Raw genomic sequence first — 22,920 nt, 5'->3', positions numbered from 1 at the left:
TTTTATCTAAGTGCATTTTAATGTAATTAGGTTTAACTCTGACCGGCGGCCCTTCGCTGCATGTCATTCTCCCTCTAGCTCCCCTTTCATTTCTTCAACTGTCCTGTCTTTAAAGGCCTAAAAATGCCCCAAAAAAAAAATCGTGAAAAAAAGAAATGACTGATTTCTGGGTATTGATCATACCTGGTCACAAGTATCACTGTATGACCTGGTGGGGTCACAGCCGCAGGGTTTGCAGAATGATGTCAGCGCTGGTTTCCAGTAGCCTTTGGAACACACTTCACAGGTCCGGCCGTGGAAGTGGGGCCGACAGGCGCACTGGCCGCTCATCGCGTCACAGACATCTGACAGGGACCCGTCTGGGGAACAGGAACACTCTGGACAGCAGAGGGGGACATCAGAGTTAGCTACTGTCAACTTGATATATATGATATATGATATATATATATATATATATATGAACATTTGCACACATAAGCCTCTTTCCGACCAAGTAGTTACAGGAACGTAGTTATAGAAACAGTCCACTTCTAAACAGTTCTACTACACGTACTCTCCCCCAAAACCAGTTTTTCCATTTGCATTCACACTGGATACATGGGAACTGACCTTTTGTTATTATAATCACAGCCATCTAACCACTATGCGGAAAAGGGAAAAGGGAAAAGACCGTGCCCTGAAGTAGGAGCTGAAAGAGTTACAGGAACTGTGGCCAGAGGAACTTAATAATCCCCAAATTGGTCCAGTCAGAACAGGAGAAAAAAAGGGTTCTAGGAATGTTATGTTCTAGGAACTGCAAAAATCCCTCCGGTCGGAAAGTGGCTATTTATACACTTTGACCATAGCTATAAGCATTGGTGGAAGAAGTATTCAGATCCTTTACTTAAGTCACAGCTCTTTAACAGGGGTTCCGCGACCCCTTGGGGGTCCTCAGAGTCACTGCAGAGGGGCTGCCAAATTATAGTTTAATACTTTTTTGAAAGTTTATTTCACCCCAAATTAAAATATGTCGGAAAATATACATTAACATGAATCCAACATATTATTAGCAAAGATAATTATTCGTAAAAAACCTCAACAACATTGATGAGGGGCTTATCGGCCTGTAAGGTAGCCACTAAGGTAGTCATCCACAGATACAGTTAATCTTAAGGATTCACTGTGCCACATGTATGTTTGACATTAAAACATGATTATATATAAATATGTAAATAGTAGTTTAGTATTGTAGGGCACCATAAAAGGTATGTGTATAGGCAGCCCTACATGTTATTGTAGGCCCAGTTTATTATGCAACTTAATTTTGTACAGTATTATAAAATACAGGTTAAAGGTCCTTGGCCTACAAAACATTGAAGACCCCTGACTTAAGTGAAAGTACTAGTACCACACTTCAAAAATACTCTTTTACAAGTAAAAGTCCTGCATTGAAAATATTACCTAAGTAAAAGTATGTAAGTAGTATCAGATGCAAATAACTTTTTATTAAAAGTATAAGTACTCAATGCAGTAAAATCCTCCCATTTTAGAAAGTGGAAAGGATCCAAACAGTTGTGTGTTTAATGGTCTAATCATTTCAGCTGGACTTGTAGGCCGTTATATTGTTGGCTAGTTTCATTTATAATAAAACATCAGATTTTATAAACTTTCTGTTATAATTGCTGAAACCACCACCTACAGCCTGTAGTGCGATTTGCAAAAATCCACCGCTCCCTGTTCAGATGCACCAATCAGGGCCAGGGGGGGGTGTCTAACTGCGTGTCAATCACTGCTCATGCACAGTGGGAGGGGCTTAGGAGACAGTTTTGGGCTTTAGCGGAAAGGGGGGAGGGACTGAGAAGTTGTCGATGTTCAAATTTTTTGGCTAAGTCCTGGATCTTCACAATCCTACCTACAGCACATTTAACATGTAAAGTAACTAGTAACTAAATCTGTCAGATGAATGTAGTGGAGTAAAAAGAACAATATTTCTCTCTGAAATGTAGCAAGTAGAAGTAGAAAGTGGCAGGAAAACAAAAGGACTCAAGTAAAGTACAAGTACCTGGAATTTGTACTTAAGTGCAGTACTAGTAAATGTACTTAGTTACTTCCACCACTGGCTATAAGGACCTGGAGATTAGGCGTAGCTATGTATTTAAAGATGTCCCTGCTCAAGCTAAGCTGTGATAGTTAAGTGCTCACTGAAAACAGACCCAGCTGAAAGAAGAAGCCGCTGGTGTTACAAAGTGTGATATGAAGGTGTTGGATGACTCACTGGAGCAGCCCAGAGGGTTGGAGGCGCTCAGGTCGTAGTAGCCTCTCTTACAGCGCTCACAGTGGGGGCCTTCCACATTCACTTTACACTGACACGCGCCAGTGCTGTCGTCACACCGGCCCCCGTTTACTGTCCCCTCAGCACTGCAGATACAGCCTGGCAGCAACACAACAACACAAACTCATCAACCATTGTATCTACAGGGCGATTTCATATTTAGATTTAACATTTAACTTTTTATTTTACTTTTATAAACATATTGTTGACAATTACAAAGAACATGTAGGCTAGTTTTACACAAATTGATGTCTTAAATGTGAGAAAAAATAGCTAAATGTAAGGAAAGTGAGCTACATAATCAAAATACATTATTGATATATAAAATTGTGAATTTTTACATTTGGCTGAATTTTTACATTTGGCACATATATACATTTGTATATACATCAAATATTTAGCCCATTTTTGAAGTTTTAGTTGGAACGTGCACGCCACGTTCAGCTTTTTGATGCTTTGCACTTGTGAAGGACCTAACTTGAAGTTCAGAGTGCTTTTCATTTCCCTAATGAACAACTCACGTATGCAGGCATCGGGGCGGTCCATTCGGCTGCGAGGGTTTGGCTGGTAGCCCGGGGCACACTGGTCACACTTTGGCCCTGTGGTGTGGTGCATGCAACCCTCACACACACCTCCGCTCCTCCGCCCACTGGCCTCAAACACCGCCTGGTCAAACTGACAGCGCTGGGCGTGGTTGTTACACTCACAACCTGAGGAGGAGCAAGGAGGTTAGTATACAGCACGTGTCAAACTCAAGGCCTGTGGGCCAAATCTGGGCCCTCACAAATTTTGATCCGGCCCGCATATCAATTTAGATTAACGATACATTTTTACCCGCCTTTAAACCAAAAAGAGGGGAAACTGTTTTTCAAAATGTAATTACGCTCAGAGCAGAATTTGGCCGACTTTAAGACTCGTTGCTGTGAGTCGGCTGTGTTGTGGTAGCCTGCTTTTAAAAATGTAATCATTGTTTTGCTTGATTTGTTAAACTCTATGATGGCTAAGGAACGTTTTAGCTGACTTTTGTAGGGCTTTATGTCGAGAAACTGTGACAAAAGTCGGAAAAAGCGACAAAGGTGTAAAAAAAAAAAACAGCAACAAAAACATTGAAAAGAGTCACAAAAATGGCCCTTAATGTGATTCTTATTTTCCAGTTTGGCCCTTAGTAAAAGTGGTTTATCTGTGTTTTAAGCCCTCAACGTCTCTAGATTAGGATTAGGCAATGGTTATGGTTATGGGTATGGTTATGGTTAGGGTTAAGGTTAGGATTAGGTGTCTTGAAGTCAACGGCTGCAGCGGTGCCTTGAAGTCGATTAGGCAATGGTTATGGTTATGGTTAGGGTTAAGGTTAGGATTAGGTACCTTGAAGTCAACGGTCGCAGCGCTGCCTTGAAGTCGATTAGGCAATGGTTATGGTTATGGTTATGTTTAGGTTTGGTTTGGGGTTAAGGTTAGGGTTAGGTGCCTTGAAGTCAACGGTTGCAGCGCTGCCTGGAAGGAGACGTTTGGGGCTTAAAACAACATCAAGCGTAAAAGTGAGGTTGACACCCCTCATACAGTATGAGGTAATGATTAAAATAAATAAATACATTTGAGTTAAAATGGCTTTCACGTAACCCCAATGAAACATTACATACAACAACAACAACAAAAATCTAATAATACATCAGATTGCCAACATTGTGGGAGAATTTTGGCCTTCACTATTGTCTAGCTTTGATAATGGATGCTCAAAAACAGTCTAGGGTATGGTAGTCTATATCCTCAACGTTCCACTTCCAATCTGCTGGATTTTCCTTATTTAGACCGGATATCTGTTACCTTCCTCTTCCTTTGTGTTGGCGTTCTAAACTCCGGTGGATTTATGAGGACTATGGTTAACTTCTCCTCAGATCTCTGCAGGGTAAATCCAGACAGCTAGCTAGACTATCTGTCCAATCTGAGTACTGAAACGTACACATGTTCCATCAAAACAAGTTCCTTCCCGAGGCTATTTTGCAGCGGCACCGCGGCTTTTCTTCGGTGTTTAGCACCGCTCAAGACAATTGTGATTGGTTTAAAGAAATGCCAATAAACCAGAGCACGTTTTCCTCTCATCCCTGAATGCTATGTGGAGTAGCAAGACTCTCCTCCCGCGCGCTTTGGAGGAAGGTCTGGTAAAGCGAGACTAGGGGTATGGTGAAAAATGTGAGAGGCATTATTGCATTAATTCGACAGATGCTACCTCCATGTCTTTCTACAGTCTGTGGTGGGTCATGACACCATCATGCTGATCAGCTGGGTTTAGAGAGACGTGTAACAGGTACGGGCGAAGTCTTACGTTTGCAGGTATGAGTGTTGCCCTCTTCTGCGGGTCTCCAGGGCAGGTCGTTGTAGAGATCAGCACAACGCTCACAGTTGACGCCGGCAGTGTTATGCTGGCAGTCACACTGAGGATTCACCTGCAGAGAGACACAGAAGCACGTTTATCGACGCTGAGCTGATTCACTCAGGCTGGGATCAGCTGAGGACTGCTACCAGAGACATATGAGTATCACATCACTAAGTTATACCAGCAAGCTTTTTTGAAGTGAAATACATCTCGATTATATACTGTATTTAGCCTGCAGGGCTGGTTATCGTTCAAAAAGTTTCGATACTGGTACCAATTTAATGGCTTACTGGTACTGGTTCCTAAATCTATTAAATCCATTTTAAAAAATCTTTTTGTTTTTTCCTTAGCTCCTTTACACCTATGTGACTCACACACTGTAGTCAAGCCTTTAAAAATACAACACATGAGCCCCGTCTCTGTGTGTAACGTAGAGTTTTTCCTGCATACCTCTACAACGCGTAACGTTAGACAGCCAATCATTATCAGACCTTGGTAGAAGCATGCTGCGTGCTTATCGGCTCACTGACGCTGATGAGACTTACTCCTCAGGTATGGAACTTTGGTATTGAATGACACTAGAGAGGCAATTCGTTCGGTGCCTAAAACGTATTGAAGTACGGTACCCAACATGCACCTACAATGAAAATGTCAGTATGCATAAAGACGAAAGTTGAAATGAAATCCAGAGTAGATTTCAGTTCAGAACAGCTAACAAATATGTTTATCACTTATTATTATTATTATTATTATTATTATTATTTATGTTCAATCACAGGGACATGCACACTAACAGTAGTATGGCATTGCCAGGACTATATCTCCACAGCGCTCTGGATGTCTGTGCACCCAGAGGAAACCCACGCAGTCACGAGGAGAACATGAACACTCCGCACAGAAAGGCCCGGCCGGCCTGTGGGTTCGAACCTTGTGAGGCGACAGTGCTAACCACTGCACCATGCATATTAAATAATATACTTTTTTGAAATGTACTGCCGCTCTCATGTAACCCTGGTGAGGGTTCACTGCTGCTTTCCTTTGAGACTGAGTTTGAATGCATGAGGATCATTGTCCTGGTAGCCACTGAATGAGCAGCTTATTTCATTTAAAGCTATAGTGCGTAGTTTCTTTCGCCCCCCCCCATTCTAAGTAATGACAACAAAACTGTCGGCTGATACAAGCCTTCCGTGATCGCGATAAAACCATAAAACATCAAGACAGGCAATGACAAAGACAAGACACGACGGAACAAAAATGTGTAGTTATAGTTTAAAAAGTAAATAAATGAAATGTTGTGGAAAGGGAATCAGTGGATTTCATAAATTATAAGTTATAGTGAGTAGGCCAGTTTAAACAGGTGGGTTTTGAGGTGGGATTTGAATGATGTTATGGTGTCAGACTGGCGGATGTGTGGGGGGTTTGGGTTAGGGTTAGGGGAGTTCCAGAGCCAGGCAGCAGTGCAGCTGATAGGCCTCGCCCCCATGGTGCTGAGGCGTGTGGTGGGTATGTTAGGAGACCAGCAGAGGAGGAGCGCAGAGAGAGGGAGGAACTACTGTCAACTAGGGGTGTTGAGATGAATCATTGCATCGATGCATCGCGATGCAGACCTAGACGATTCTGCATCGATACTGTGACAGACCATAATCGATTATTGCCTACTGATGTAACTTGTTGATTTTCTGCTCGCTGCTTTTTTACACTTTTTTGTCTGTTGTCTGTTCAGACTCCGCTACATTCAGAAAGTGTCTTTTTTAAGAGCGGATAAAATAAAAAGGGGAGTTCATATACAGTATATCTGACTGCTTGAATTTGTCAATGAAAGCCATGTCTAGTAATATATTTTAATATTGAGGAGGTGACGGATCGTGATGCATCATGATATTGAATCGTTGAGGACAGTGAAGATCCCCCCCCCCCCCAAACCTCCAAACCCCCACACACGTACCTGTATGCTGTTGGTCAGCAGGTTGTTGTCGGCCTCTGGCAGGCATCGGTTGGCGTGTCCGTGGCACATACAGCTGCCCATCACCCTCATCTCCTTCAGGGCGTAGAACCTACTGAGAGCTCTGCCTGGCAGACGCGGCACATCGCCGAGCTCCATCAGGCTCACCCTCAGCCCCGTCACCGCAGACACATCTGGGGATGAGACAGCTGTCAGTCAGCAGCACCTACACACCTCTAACCAGGTGGAGAAACTTGACAGACAGAGACTTACCTTCAATTTTTTGGTTTGTAGAAGCAGGCACATAAGCATACTGACGCAAAGGATTGAACTGGATCTGGAGAAGAGAAATGTACATCTTATTATGATTATACCTTTATGGGACACTTCGCACTAACTTTACCTAAAACTAATGCCACACAGAAAACTGTAATGTATAGGGCGATGTCAAATTGGAGAATTTCCACTGCATTTAACACAAATTACAAGTGAGATACATTTTTTTTATTAAAAGACTAAGATGAGCAATTAGTCAAAAATAAATCATCTTAAACTGCATATGATAGCGGGGCTGTGAATGTGGATTAACATTCTGTTGTTTACCTAAGTACAGACACTAGTGTACACCGTGTCCATTGGTTATTTGTGTCAAACGGCTGTTAAGAAGGAAATGTGAATGTATCAGTAGAACTATATTTTATTGATAATGTGGAATTATTAATTATATAGTATTTATTTATTGTATTGACAATGTGGAATATTAATGTATCGTTGAATGTCTTGTTTTGTTTTATCTTTTGTGTGGACCCCAGTAAGAATAGTTGTTTGTTACTACGGTTACAAAAAAACAATTATATATATATATATATATAAATTATACTGTATATAGCATCATTGTTTTATCCATTCATCCATATACAAATCAAGAAACAAGAAATCCCAGATGAAAGTTCATTCTGCAGTTATGCACAGCTTTCTATGCCCACCCAGCCCCCACCTTCCACCCTGCCCCCAGATTCATTTATAATAAAACATTGTATTTTATAAACGACATGTGTTTTGTGTGCAAAAAGCTTAACATGTAAAGTAACTAATAACTAAAGCTGTCAGATGAATGTAGTGGAGTAAAAAGAACAATATTTCTGTCTGAAATGTAGCGGCGTACAAATAGAAAGTGGCATGAAAAGAAAAAGATTAAAGTAAAGTACAAGTACCTCAACATTTGTAATTAACTGCGTACTTGAGTAAATGTAGTTACATTCCACCACTGGTCCTTACTTTGTGATCTTGGTATGGGTTTGCTCCAGTAGGGGGCAGTGTGTAGCAGTATGTCTGGTCCAGGGTGAGAGGTGTAGTTGTGGGGATGCCAGGGAAAGCCTTGTGACAGTCTGTAGCCAAGTAGAGAGCGGGTTGCCACGTCCTGCCATTATCCCGTGTCCTCTCTATGAGAAAGGAACTGGGACGCGGACCCTGCAGGACACAAACACAGGTTTATACTCAGATGTGTTCCATAAACTATAAAATAACGATCAAATACAATATGTTTCAGAAGTAGATGCGTCAAACGTTCAACAGAACAGATCCATGGTGGTCATGTGATCAGCAGACTGTGTCCCACCTTGAAGCTGAGCACCAGGTTGTCCAGCTGGAACAGGCTGCCCAGGTCCAACTGGAGAGTGACAGGATTCACCTCTGCAGGACAAAACAGGCACAACAGCATTTCCATGTCAAATAAAAATACTTTGCTTTGGTTGAAATTATTTCCCATGAGATTTGATGTTGTTTTGTTTCCTACAGTTTAGAGTTAACAGCTGGAAGACAATGAAAGAAATGGCTTTAAAACAAGGTATGTACTTTTGGTACTTAAGTCCTGACTTGGCCACAGACATAATGTCAGCGAGCACTTTGGACTATGGATTCTTCAGGACAAGTAATAAGTCCAAGAATGGGAACATTCAGAGTTTTTTTTAGTGCCACCTGTGTTGCTTGTTATTTGTTACATTTTGCACAATGTTCTTGTAACACCAGAATAAAAAGACTCAACATCTAAAATGTGAAGTTGCACTTCAGCTCTATGTGACTTAAATGAAACTGTTACACTTAAGGTAAATAATATGGCCTAATTTGATCCTACAGTGTTGTACTCTGCACTTGCTTTTCATTACAAATAATAATAATAATGCAAAATGATCATCTTAAAATAAAAGAAATACTGTCTCTCACATCATATCAATTATCAACAGGTAAGTACAGTGGGTGGACTTGAAGAGGATTCTTATTTTCTGTCTCGGTATTGACTGTCTCTCATTTGGACTCGGTCTTGACTTGGACTTGAACCTGTTTGTACTCGGTCCTGACTAGTCCTGGTCCTGGACTTGTCTTGGACTCGACAATGGTGGACTTGACTACAGCCCTGCTTGAAATATGCCATTTCACTCCTGCTAATAGAAAAGCCCTTTCTTTCTTTCTTTCTTTGCCCACCTTTCACAGACTGCCACCATCTGTCTGGTCCAGATGTGGACAGGACATCCTGGACAGTGTGGGCCAGCTGACCATTTGGGTTTCTGGAGTCACATGGACAACACTTCATCCTCCTCTAAGAAACAAACAAACAAACATAGAAACAAATGAGTAACAATGGACGCTCCTGCAGAGTTACATTGTAATAGTTGGTGTATGGGATTGTGTCACTGTGAGTGCCAGTAGTCCTGAAAGTGACCCTTGGACCTAAGACCCAACTTCTAAATGAGTCTCTTTTGCTCCCCGCTTTGATTAGCTGGGTCACTGAGCAGGTCACACAGAAAATCAATATGCATCAGATACAGCTCTATAGATTGGGTTTGTCAACAATTTGGAGGGAAACTTTACCCCAGTAACAGATGAGGAAGGAGCACTGTGTGACACCTGTGGAACCTGACTTGTCAACACAGGCAAAACAAATCCATTGTGAAATAAATAAAGATGAAATTCAGACTCTTTCCAAAACACAATTCCATTGTAGACGTCTAATATAACTTATAATGACTTTAGTAAAATAATCTACCCAATTCCCACATCCCAAAAATTATGTTTAGGTGAAGTATTGTCTTCTAACCATGAGTCAGTGTGATGTGTGCATGTACACATGTACACACAAACACACCAACGTTATCAATGCATTAAATAAAAGTGAGCAGATCATGTTTTTCCACCTCTGATGAGCTACGTACTGTTTATGAAGACATCCACGATGGGTTTGGAGATGTATCGACTTGGATAATAATGCCCACATGACTGACAGCTCTACTTTCATCAGTCAATATTTAGGAGCTCCTCCTCTATTCTGGTGATTCTGGACATGGCTGCTTTCCCTGTAGGGAAAAGTTCCCTCTGGGTTGCTGATTGTTACGACATACTGTAAAAGCCTTACTAATGCTTTCCCTCCAGCTACGTGACTCAACTCAGTCACACATTAGGACGCAACATGACATTCAAGTTTAGCGGGCGGTCTTTACAGTTACATTTAGCCAGGAAAAGGTCAGTGGGAGCAAGGTAGTGATCACCATGAGGTGTTGGTCCTTTCAGAGGCCGATGTAGTTGAGTTTAGCCTGATGGCTTTAAAGTAATAAAAATGCAATGTTTTCATATAAATGCCAGTTTTGCTATAGTTGTGTATCTTTGATGTGAATAAGACAATACTAAACCATGTCTGACAGCCTGAAGGTTTCATATTTCAGCTGCTAGGCTACAGCCTCTCCTACTTGGTAGGAGTTATAAACCAACACAGTTTACAATTAGCACTTCAAAATATGCATAAACCTATTAAAAATAATGCATCTATCAAGTCATCAATTAACCTCAGTATTGGTTGTTGGCTATTGATGGATTATCCCTTACAAACTGATATGTAAATATGAAAGCCGTTTTTTTTCTGCTTTGGATGAAACCAGCTAGCAGTTTCCCATTCGTGCTAAGCTAGGCTAAGCTTACTGGATGCACAGTTAGCATATTGTTATCAGTCTTCTCATTTGGATGTGTTTGATAGGAGACAATAGCATTCCTAAAATGCAAGCGTGTTAGGAGTGTTTATTTGAATTACATGAATGATGCATTCAATGTAACCCTTGTGTTGTCTTCGGGTCAAATTTGACCCGTTGTCTATATCAGAAATATGGGTTTCTTTTTAACTACCTCATTTTGATTACCCCAAAATAACATGGGACATTCCATACCACGCGCTTCGCAAGTACAACAAAAATATATACTTTCATTGAATTTTGTGCTTTGTTACATTTTTTAGCGTTTGAAAAATAACTGAAATTTTTCGAAACAGTATCTCGACTGAACGTTGACATATGCCATTCTGGGATTATCCTTCCTTTAATATTAATAAAAAAAGAATCATAATTTCTGCTTTTTAAGTCAAGAATTAGGCATCATTTCCTATAAATGAACTGTACATCTAGTAATGAATTTGTGATAGTGGTGTTTATACTGTACATGGTAGTGAAAAGAAGTGTTAAACGTCGAACACAAGGGTTAAATTGTGTAAATCTTACTTCTTGATTGCAAGACTGTGAATCTAATCTCAGGCGATAAAGACTAAAGACCCTCAAGGAGTCAATTGTATCCATGTCATTTTTACAACTACTTCACCCCAGATACCCCAGATAAGCATGATATGGAGATTCTTCTTAACCTGCAGGTTAAAAGGGATTCAACTTGAAGGCTTTTTTTTACAGACAGATTTAGTTTAATAATGCCCACTGTAGACTTTATACCAAAACTGAGAATCAAACACATGTACAGTTGATGCAACAGTCAGCTGGCAACAGCTAAATGCAAACAATGTGTTTGCACGGGTGTTTGAGGGGACACGCTGTAGTGCCAAAAAACACAAACCTTTGTGCCCACGTTGACTCACTTTTAACCTACAAGTCAAGAAGAATCTCCATGTCAAGCTTAACTCACCTCAGATTCGATAACATTCACAGTTTTGCAACAAGAAAAAAGGATTTACACACTTTAAATTGAATGGATTTAAGTTGAACCAGCAGGTATCTGGCTAGAATGAGTGATTCTGAACTGCTGTTCAGAATCACATGATCTTAGTTGTGCAATACGTAGGCTATTTGGGTTGTGCATTATGTTAGTTGTGCAATATCTCATTGTGTAAGGGCTGTGCTACACTTATAGCGTAGAATGCAGCCGACAGTAGCCTAGAAATCTAGACGCACCCTAGCGGCAGCAAATGTAATTTGCAGCCAGGGGGTCTAGCAACTCTCCGTTGGCTTGCGAGCTGGAAACCCAAACTCTGGCCGGGCCAATCACATTGTGTATAGAGTTGGTGGGCAGGATTATGGCTGCTGCTGCTGGGAACAGCGGTCTTTCAAATCGGCTTTGGCCGCGACTCTGGAAGACTTGGAGTTAAGAGTTAAGCTTTTCAAAGAACAAAGAACGGCACTGAAGTCATTCTTAAAAAAGGAAGATGTGTTCAGAGTTTTGCTGACCGGATACGGCAAAAGTTTAATCTATTAACTAGCTTTGCTACCTTCTTCGTTGCTCTGCTTGGTTGTAGCACTATCCTATTGCGTGCAGAGAGAATTTGAAAGCCAACCGTTTATCCCGCCCCTCGGATTGAGCCCTGTCAATGGTGAGTTCCCAGACCCAACATCTTGATGTGGGTCTGGCTTGTCAGGCCAAGCTGACAGGGTTGTTCAATTAAAAACTCCCAATGAAAGGAGGAGTTCATGTGCTTACTATATAGGTACCTGTCTAATGTATATGAAAGCATGTTTTGTGTTGCATGAGAGTATGTGTTGAGAGATGCTTATTTTCTGTATTTTGTGTTGTCTTTGTAAAGCTGCGGAATGGACCGAGTCCAAAACAAATTTCCCCTCGAGGACAATAAAGTATATCTTATCTTATCTTATGTTATCTTATCTAGCTTTCAGCTTCATCATTGTTGGTCTTTACTTGCAGTCATGCATGTGTGTGTCAGCTCTGAGGTAGAGCTGAGTGTTCCCTCCGCTCCCTGTCTGGATGAGGTGCGGCTTAGGTATAAAAAAAAAAAGGGAAAACATTGATCAATCAGAGAGAGTCCACGCCTAACACAGCTATCCATTCCCTGAGGCAGACTCAATGCAGCACACACACACTGTGAGGTATGAAGGGTGTGTAACATCAACACAAACATTACCCTGCCTGTCTTTCTGTGCTGCTCTGTCTTTTAGGTTGGATTTGGACTGCTTAGGTTTAGGTTACCTTAGTGCACATGTGTCAAACTCATATCAATGTAGGTTCTCAATACATTTTGCCACCTATTTGTTTGTAACTTTTTCAATACTTTGTCGCTTTTTCAGGAGTTTGTGTCACATTTGCCGACGTTTTCGTCTGATTCACACCCCCGACCGGCACCGTCAGACGCCGGCACATACCAAGAGCCTAGGTCTGTCCAAGGTTTCTCACTAAAAGGAGTTTTTCCTCGCTACTGTCACACTAAATGCTTGCTGTGGGGGAATTACTGGAATTGTTGGGTCTTTGTAAGTGATATAGTGTGGTCTAGACCAGTGGTTCTCAAACTTTTTTCAATAATGCACCCCATCTGAATTGTGTTTTTAAGCCAAGTACCCCCTGACCAGCGATAGATTTACCAAACAACAACAAAAAACATTTACATGCTGATGAAAAAAGGCAACAAAAACTTGGAAAAAGTCGGTAGAAAGAAGGAAGTAAGGCAAGAAAAGGTGGAAAATAGTATCAAAAACGTAGAAAACAGCGACAAAAACGTTGTAAAAAGTGACAGACTTGTAGAAAAAACACAGTAGAAAGAAGGAAGACAACCTTGGAAAAGGCGGAATTGTTTTTTGAAAAAAGCGACAAAAACTTCGACAAACCTGGAAAAAAAAAAGAAGACAGTAGAAAAAAAGAAGGAAGGAAGGCAAGAACAGGTTAAAAATAGTGACAAAACAGCGACAAAAACTTGCAACTTCTCTCCAAATTGTTGCAGTCCTCCAAAGTACTCCTTGGGGTACATGTACCCCCATTTGAGAAACACTGGTCTAGACCTACTCTATCTGTAAAGTGTCCTGAGATAACTCTTGTTATAATTTGATACTATGAATAAAATTAATTGATGTTTTTGTCTGATGTTTTTGTCGCTTTTTTTACTTTGATGGCTAAGTTTGTCGGCCAAACTGTAAGTAAGAAAGCTACGTATATGAGACATGCAATAATACAGTCAGAAATGCTTGACTTTTTCAATGAAATAAAAGCATGACAATAAACTTAACATGTCTGGCCCTTGATGTGATTCTTATTTTCCAGTGTGGCTCTTAGAGAAACTGAGTTTGACACCCCTGCCTTGGTGAGAGTCATAATGAAAATTACTGAAAGTTGGAATACAACAGGACATTTTCCTTGTTACAGCAGAGTAGGCTAATGCTAACATGTACATGTGGTAACTAGTACTGTACTTAGTCATTTTTTTTGAAGTGCTCAAACTTTACTTATTATATAGCCTACTAACTTATTTACTTATTTCCAGCTTGGGAGACTTCTGTTTTTCCTCCGCTACATGTCTGAGGCAATATTGTACTTTATCCTGCACTACATTTATCTGAAGGTGGGAGGTTCCAGTTACATTGCAGATGAAGCTAGACTTCAGTCCAGCCCTCTTGCTCTGTGTTACACCATCCCTCTTATCATTGGACTATTGCAAAACTAATATACTGCACATATTAAATATCTTTTAGCACATCTCTTCAAAAACTCTCCATCTGCGGGAATTCTGGCAGCACAGCAGATAGCGCACAATACCAAATTTAAACTTTAACGCCCCCGCAGCACCAAATAATGTAATAACTTCACCAATAATGTAATAAAATGTCCTGGCTGATTTTGTAATAACATTTTTACTAGCTTTCATGTGGGTTCTCATTTTTCAAAACTGATGATGTAATCATGTTGAGAGATAATGTTATAATTATTAAGTATGCTTTTTTCTGGGGAATGTGCAAGTATTATACAACATGTATAATACTGTTAGTGTCACGTAAGCCTACTGAAAACATCAACATTTGACAGAGATTTCATGTTTGGAAATGTATCCTGTATTTGACATTTACAACAGATGGTAAGTGGTATGTTGCTATCAGGCAAAGATGCATTAACTGAAATCCCTATCACTGGGAAATTAATCCGCCCATACCCATGCTGATTGGTTGTCGTGCAAAGATGGTACATTAGGCCATAGTGGATCTTAGATGAGACCCCGTCAGAAGATGGCCAACGTCGATTTTTATCTCCATGGAATGTAGTTAGTCCACCGGGATTCTTATTGATTAAAGGCACTCCTTTGCCTCACCTCGCCTCTTGGTCGTTTGAAATTTCTGCATTCAAAAAGAGTTTCCGGAGCAACTTTTTGACTTTTACCTAATGCACCCCCATGGAATATGTTGTGTGTGTGTGTGTGTGTGTATGTGTGTGTGTGTGTGTGTGTGTGTGTGTGAGGACCACTGCTTTAACTTGAGTAGAATACCTGAGTACTTTTTTACACATTTTATAACTTTATAAGCTTCAGCATGATAACTGATTTAAAGAAAAAAGTTGATCTGTATGGCAAACAAAGGTTTGATCTCACATAGAGGCGCTTTTCCTAGTTTCTTGAGCGACAATAAAAATGGTAAAATAACAGGCTTAACCCTGTTCTCTGCTCTCTCTTATTTCAAAATCAGCGTTTGCATCCAGTAACGGGAGGTTTGTGCTGAGCCAGCCGATGGGCTGGCGAGTGGTTTTCAGACGTCGGTCAAAGAGTACAGTTACAACATGATGCGCTGGCACTGAAATCAGACAGCAGGCAGTCTGGCCCAAACCACCACAGCCTCCATCCTGTCTGTTCACCATGACCTCTGCACCGCTCGCCTCCTGACGGGGCAAACTTCACGTAGAGACCCACACGTGGCCCGGGTGAACACAGCTGGCCGAGCCACTGACTGTGTATGTGCTCTGGTTTGACTGATAAGGTTTTTTTATAAAGCCAATATTAATTATTATTATGTTTGTGCTGCTATGTGTCTTTTCACACATTTTTAACTGAACAGCTCTTTTAACCAGAGAAGCCTCTCTTGATCAAGATGATTTACTGAGATTTGATCACAGTGGCTTTTAGAGGTTGATACTATATCCACAACGTTCCACTTCTGGGATTGTTCAGGTGCCGATGGAAATTCGGCCGGATGTCCCTCTTTTCGGCTGGATGTCTCTCCCCTTCCTCTTTCTTTGTGTAGACTAATACTAATATAGTGTGAAACAAACTTGAGATTTGTCTCCAAACATCTGTGATTAGCAGAGATGACATCCTGTGCTCCTACCTGTTCGTACGGGGTGCAGTAGACCTCGGAGCCTGCGAGGCCGCAGGTGGAGGAGGCGTGGAGCTGCTGGGCCCTACCCAGGAGCAGGTCCCTGCTGGGTGGGTAACAAGCCCCCCGAGAGCAGTCAGTTTGGGCTTGGGAGACTGCAGCTATGGCTATCAGGAGGAAGGCACAACAAGAAATGAAACGTTACAATGAGTTGTAACTCTGTATATAATAATAATAATAATAATAATAATAATAATAATAATAATAATAATGGTACTTGAATTAATAATAATTTATACTTTATTGATTTCCAGGGGGGAAATTACAATGTTTTGACTCTGTTGTTAGAACACATTGTTATGAACAATATCAGTCATCAAAATATCTGAGTTCATAATCAATACTGACATTTATCGTGATTCATGACATACAAACACAGTCCAAAACAAGCAAGACCAATCCTATAATGATGGTCACAAAAAGGGAAGTTCAACTCAAATCTTTCCAGCATACAGCACTTGAACCACAGTGTGTGCAGACATCTTTCTGATGTGAGATGAACACAAAATGAGAATCTTGTGAGACCAGTGAGCCAAAACCTTTAGAAAATACAAATGTTCATAGTCCTATTTGTTGCTTCTCAAAGCCCCCCTTCATCTCTACTCGTGTTTCACTCCTTCAGTGCTATAATATCATTTACACTGACATGAGCCTTTCTCTCCATCAGTAGGGTGGAATTTGCTTTTTCACAAAACAAACAGTGACACAACAGTGATTATTGTCCTAAAGTTGATTATAAAATGAAACCATTTGATTCAAGAGATGATCTTATGGAAAGTACCCCATGCCAATCTCACAAAGAAAATTGGTGTCCTTAAAGGTTGGCTTTTTCCTTATTTCTTTAAATTAAGGCATTAAGATCAATTTCCAAAAGATGATTTTTTATTCCTCTTTTTAGTCAACTTTAGCATGGGTGTATTCACTTATGCTGAGCAATGCAAGTACATGTACTGCAGTACTGTACTTAAGTACAAATGTTAAGGTACTTGTACTTTACTTGAATCTTTTATTTTCATGCTACTTTCTACTTCTACTCTGCTACATTTCAGAGAGAAATGTTGTTCTTTTTACTCCACTACATTCATCTGACAGCTTTAGTTACTAGTTACTTTACACATTAAGATCTCTGCACACAAAACACATGTAGTTTATAAAATCTGATGTTTCATTATAAATGAAACTACCCAACAATATAATGGCCTACAAGTCCAGTATGAAATGATTTGACAGATTTTTGAAAGTTTTGACAGTTTGGATCCTTTACACTTTCTAAAATGGGAGGATTTTTCTGTATCGAGTACTTTTACTTTTAATACTTTAACTATGTTTTCCTGATGATACTTACAGACTTTTACTTAAGTAACATTTTAAATGCAGGACTTTTACTTAAAACAGTATTATTTACAGTGTGGTATTAGTACTTTTACTTTACTTTTAAAGGACCTGAATACTTCTTCTACCGCTGGTGTCTAGCATGCATTGGTATGGATAATATGGGATTTACATACTGATAATAACAAGGTGTTGCCAATATTTTGTTTCCTTAAAGTAATGTCCTTGTCAGGGTAAAGCAGACTACTGAAACCCCTTCAGACTTCACAACTCTTTGAACATGTGCCAACATGAAAAGAGAGCATGCAGGTTTTCTTTCCAGCCAATCACTGCAGCTGTGCTGCTCTCTGCTCGAAAATGGAGGGATCTGTGGAATCAGCTGCTGCAGTGTTTCGCTGGATGGAAAAGCTGTATACTGTCAACTCCCCACGATTTATGAATGTGAACTCATGGCGTGGAAAATTGAAGGTAGAGTTGCAGGACAAACTTGAAATAGAAAGAGGACACTAACATTCAAACATTTAAGCAAAAAGAACTAACATAAGAAATCTTACCTGCTAGGAGTAAAAGTATTTTCATGTTGTGTTCCTCCTATGAAAAAGTCTGAAACAGACGAGACAACAACAAAAATATCAGCCCGCAGAAAGAATCAAATAGAATCAAAGCCAGTGGAGTGTATTCCCTGATGTGAGGCTCACCTGGCAGTCCGTGTTCTATCAGCTCTGTTATCTGCCGTATTAAACTGTGTGTTGCTTCCAAGCGGCTGCTTTATAAACACTGTCTCACCTGGACGCTATGATACAGTGTGTGTGTCAGAGTCACACCCTGCACCTCCACTCCTTTTCTCCATGAATCAACACATACACATACAGACATGCAGCCAGACGTAGACACACACTAAACTAAACTAGGTGTAATAAAACACTATTGTGACCTCCAATAAAAAACTAAAACTGAGCTCAAATGATTCCATCTACACGTTAAAAACATCAGAAGTTTGTAGATTTGTTTCTTGTTAATGTGTAGGCTTAACAAATGTCTTTACAAAATCTTGTCCATTCAGGGTCCCAGAGGATATATCCTCTTAAATGTGGTGACCTTCTGACTTTCCATTTAGTGCCATCATCAGGTCAAACTAATCTAATATTTGTCCGATACTTTGGTTTATGACCAAATATCTGAAAAAGTACTGATGTTCCCATCAGCCTCGGCTGTACTTTATGTTTACTGCTAGTTTGCAAATGTTAGCATGATACTAGTCTAAACTAAGATGCTGAACATGGTAAACATACTGTATCTGCTAACCATCAGCATGTTAGCATTGTCACTGTGAACATTTGAATCAGAAACACAAATGGCTCAGTTTAAGAGCGTGGGGAGGATCGAGGCTGTTGTCAAAACGATGCAATGCACGATGGAAATGGGGAGAGGGTGACTTTATGCACCACTCTTTATCATTCATACAGAACAGCAAAGTATGTTCACTTCTTGTGTACTAACTGCCAAAACTGTCAACATTTGTGGTGTATATTTAATAGAGACAGAGCGCATTTAAGTCCCGCCGGCACCAGAGGGGAAACCAATTAATCGTTCTCTATTGACTTTGTATTGCGTGAAGGTTTCCTCCTCGTCAATTCCGTCTGCTAGCAAACAACAGAAAAATGCCTAAAAGCTGCTGGGTGGTGGGATGCACTACCAACAGAGTAAAGAACCCAGGACTAAGTTTTTATAAGCTGGCGAACCGAAAAACTGAACTTTTAGGAAGACAAAAGTGGATACAGAGAATAAGACGTAAGGAATCAGCAGGCAGAATGGGAAAACTGTGTGATCTGACACTAATGGTATGCTTAACGTTTACATGTGCATTAGTCTGGATCAACGGAAGTACATTTCCAGGATAATTGCCTGAATGTCCCTCACCTTCTGCTCTCTGTGTGAAAAATCCCTTTGCTTCGGGGAACAACAACAAAAGAGCAACTTAGGTATCCAGCTACAAGTCATTGTAGTCATTAGCTTGCTAACACATAGGCTATAGCTAATATTAGCATACTGTACTCACAGCTAACTTGTTCTCTGGTAGACAAAAGGTGCTAAAATAATACTTTGATATGCTTAAACCTAATGTTTTCCTAGCTACAGGCAATCTGTTAGCATCAGTGGTTGCAATTTGTGGTGCTTGTTTTCCCTCCTGTGGTCATGGCTTTCAGAGTATGACCCGTTGCGTTATACTACAGGAGTGGACACGCTGTATGTTTGGCTAACAGACACAGAGTGAAACCCATACATTCCTTAAATGCCAGAATTTGAAAGCATGTCGCCAACAAAAACAACCACGTCATAAAAACATGATGCAGAAGTATTGATCTGTAGTGATTTTGTTATTTATTTATCATAAAAAATGTATTATGTAACACTGTTTAATCACTGGTTTGTGAGTTTTCATTTCCATTCAGAAACACAGTCACACAGACAGCTCACTCGTCCCTCCCCAGACACAATCCATACCCTGTAGGCACTGTTTGCCAAGCTGCTGATCATCACCTGTGTCTGAAGTAATAGGCCGAGGGCCAGCTGAATACGCACATTATGTTTTTTCCCGTTCTCTCCGCAGACACACTGACTAAGTCCAAGTACAGGGTGTGTCATCTGACTCAACACACACACACACACACACACACACACACACACACACACACACACACACACACACACACACACACACACACACCGAGGCTACTGCACACTATACAACTTCAGACAAGTACCGTCACGCCTGCAATCACTCTGGATAGTAGCTGTAGCTGTGATTTATTTCTTGGTAACAGCCGGTTTCCTCTCTGTCAACACTGGCCCCTGGTTACACTGAAATGGAGCCAAGGCTGCTTTATTGAAGTTATTGCTATCATAAGATACGGACACAAACACGCACACAACACACACACACACACACACACACACACACACACACACACACACACACACACACACACACACACACACACACACACACACAGCCGATTCCATCTGGCTAGGTCAGAAAAAGTCATATAAAAATTCTGCACATCAAAGATATAAACAAAAAAGAAATTCTGTGACGTATAGTCTCCCTGTTATTTACATTACTTTTTTTAAAGTGAGGCACATATGCAACATTTGTGTATGCTGTCACATTGTTCTAGGCTGTTGCACTTCTGTAACAGTCAGATAAGGCAGCGCAAACTACAATTACTGTTACAAAATTATGTCATTTGATGTTGAAATGTGATGCATTAACTGTCACAAGTTCTAGACTTCTAAATATTAGCCAGTGGTTGGTAACAAGTGGATTTGCATGTAAGCGATTACGATCTAAATTGACAAAAAATGGTGAATAATTCAATAACCAGCACAAGAAGAGAACATCTGTGCAGTTACTTTTACCAAGTTTGTTATGCATTAGTTACCAACAATAGTCTTTCCCAGAAGGGGAATTCTAAAGGCAAAGAAAGCTTGGTGGACACTGCAGAAACAGCCTGTCCAGACAAGCGGGAGCTGTTTGAATAAACATCTTTTCTGAGACAAACTTACAAGGTGGGTCGAGGAAATAGCAGCAGCACTTTGTACTTTTTCTTCCACTACTCTTTGTCCCTTGACAAAAGATGTGATACGCGACATACAGCAGCTCCGTTCTCTTTAAAACAGGAATAATGCAAAGATTTTAAACTGGTAAGCTGTACAACATGGTACAAGGAACAGAATGTTGCCACATAATAACAGCCAAGTAATCTCAATGTTCTTTCTGGTTAGTTACTGTAGTCAAATAGAGTGCATTTAAAGCTACAGTGCGTAGTTTCTGCCAAAGCCCTGAGGAATTCTAAGTAATGTCGCCCCAGTCGGAGAGTCGCCCCAGTCCGACACTGAGTGACCGCTGACAGCAGCAGAGAAAGGAACAGTTCTAAACTTTGACAGCAACGAGGTCTTCGGCTCACATGATTGGTTTAGATAGATAGATAGGTAGATAGATAGATAGATAGATAGATAGATAGATAGATAGATAGATAGATAGATAGATCAATAGATAGAGCTTTAATGTCAGTGTTTGCGATACAACGAAATTGAAATTGAAAGAGTGATCGCCCTTAGTCAGCTGACTGAGTTGGAAAACCCTCGTACCATAATTCTTTATATGTATTTCCCAAGGTTTTACCCATTTTAGATCAACTTTTTTTAATGCAAACATACAGAACAGAAACAGAGAAATACAAGCTGAACAAGAACAAAAACCCTCACCCACCCCCCCCACCCTCTGTGAAAAAAAAAAACAACAACCAATAAACAAACAGAAATCGCACCTTGCCTAGTCACTCTCTAGTTCTTGTGGCGCTGATGTCATTAGGTCTGATATTTGTGCTACTTTCCCATAGGCTGATAGTTGATGATTTAGCTTTGTTAATCCTTGCTGTAGAGAGCTCAAGCATAACTATGTCCAGAAAGTATACCAAACACTGTTTTATACAAAGCGAGTGGGGGGGGGGGAGGGGGAGAGAGCCAGTGCTGAGCCATCATTTTCTTAGTTGCAGTTGAGCCGGCTAGCCAAATTTTCCTCTGTCTCCCAAGCAGGTGTAATTTAGAGTCGTCGTTAAGTAACAAAACAATCGGGTCAGATCCTATCACATCAGATATTATTGATGTTGTTTTATTCCAACTCATGCACCTGTTCACACTCCCAGACCATATGTAGAAAAGTTCCAGTTTGTTCAGGTTGACAGAGAAAGTGTCTTTTTGTGACAAGGCCCCGGCGTGCGCCAGTCACAGACTGATTGACAGCATTAATGTGGAGCAAAATAGCTTCAGTGATAATAACAGAATCATGGATGGAATCGAGAAATTTTGAAAAAAAAAAGCTATAAGACAGATTCCATAGGGCCCTACATTGAGTCAGAGCTAAAAGCTAACTGGAGAAAATATGACTTCGTCGTCTACGTTTCCAACTGAGCCGCCCACCTGTAACTGTAGTTTAAAAAACGTCTTAAAAAGAATTCCCAGTGGCTTAGGCTCGGTGGGGAGCAACTTAGGCCCGGTGGGCCACCAGGCTAGCAATACACTGGGGGAAACCCTGATTTCTAATGTTCATTCATGCCAGCTGCGTTGATGAAGAAATGAATATCCAGCTAAACTCTTTACATACAGTTCATCATGTGAGCAAATGAAACGAGTCCTTGTGCACCCAAGGATATCATAAAACAGGCATCAATTACAGCATAATATGGTTATTTACTGAAATAACTGTTTCATACTAGGACAGGTATTCTGCTTCATTTCAATGAATATACTGTAGTAAATATCCCCTATGTTGGCCCAGGAAAGGTGCACTACCTGTAAATGACAGACAATAGAGAAGAGAGTGGCAAGTCTTCTTGGGAGAATCTCTTTGACAATTAAAGTGGGTGTGCATATGCATTTAAAAAATTTATTCTGATCACACTGTTTACATGAGGCATAATTTAGCTTTCATTGGGATCAGTTATCACGGTTAAATGGAGCAAGGTTTCTACTGCCGTGAATAGAGCTGAGCCTTTTACTTTTC

At 40.5% G+C, this 22,920-nt stretch overlaps 1 protein-coding gene across 1 annotated transcript in view; it reads right to left on the bottom strand.

The window, feature by feature from the left end:
- Positions 1 to 18,161, bottom strand: part of lamb3 (laminin subunit beta 3) — a 31,120-nt gene extending 12,959 nt beyond the window's left edge. Inside the window, exons 1-12 of the mRNA XM_078249322.1 lie at positions 18,053 to 18,161; positions 17,909 to 17,957; positions 15,975 to 16,129; positions 9,106 to 9,220; positions 8,243 to 8,316; positions 7,903 to 8,094; positions 6,898 to 6,961; positions 6,628 to 6,818; positions 4,632 to 4,752; positions 2,833 to 3,021; positions 2,255 to 2,410; positions 184 to 377 (exon numbers count right to left, since the gene is read on the bottom strand). Of these exons, the coding sequence (XP_078105448.1) occupies positions 184 to 377; positions 2,255 to 2,410; positions 2,833 to 3,021; positions 4,632 to 4,752; positions 6,628 to 6,818; positions 6,898 to 6,961; positions 7,903 to 8,094; positions 8,243 to 8,316; positions 9,106 to 9,220; positions 15,975 to 16,129; positions 17,909 to 17,933 (1,476 nt within the window). The 5' untranslated portion in view covers positions 17,934 to 17,957; positions 18,053 to 18,161. The remainder of the gene's footprint in view (positions 1 to 183; positions 378 to 2,254; positions 2,411 to 2,832; positions 3,022 to 4,631; positions 4,753 to 6,627; positions 6,819 to 6,897; positions 6,962 to 7,902; positions 8,095 to 8,242; positions 8,317 to 9,105; positions 9,221 to 15,974; positions 16,130 to 17,908; positions 17,958 to 18,052) is intronic.
- Between the last annotated feature and the right edge of the window lie 4,759 nt (positions 18,162 to 22,920).

This window comes from Sander vitreus, chromosome 4 (genome assembly GCF_031162955.1).
Source record: "Sander vitreus isolate 19-12246 chromosome 4, sanVit1, whole genome shotgun sequence".
Taxonomy (NCBI): domain Eukaryota; kingdom Metazoa; phylum Chordata; class Actinopteri; order Perciformes; family Percidae; genus Sander; species Sander vitreus.
Note: the sequence above shows the minus strand (reverse complement) of the source record. Positions and strands in the feature narration are given on the sequence as shown.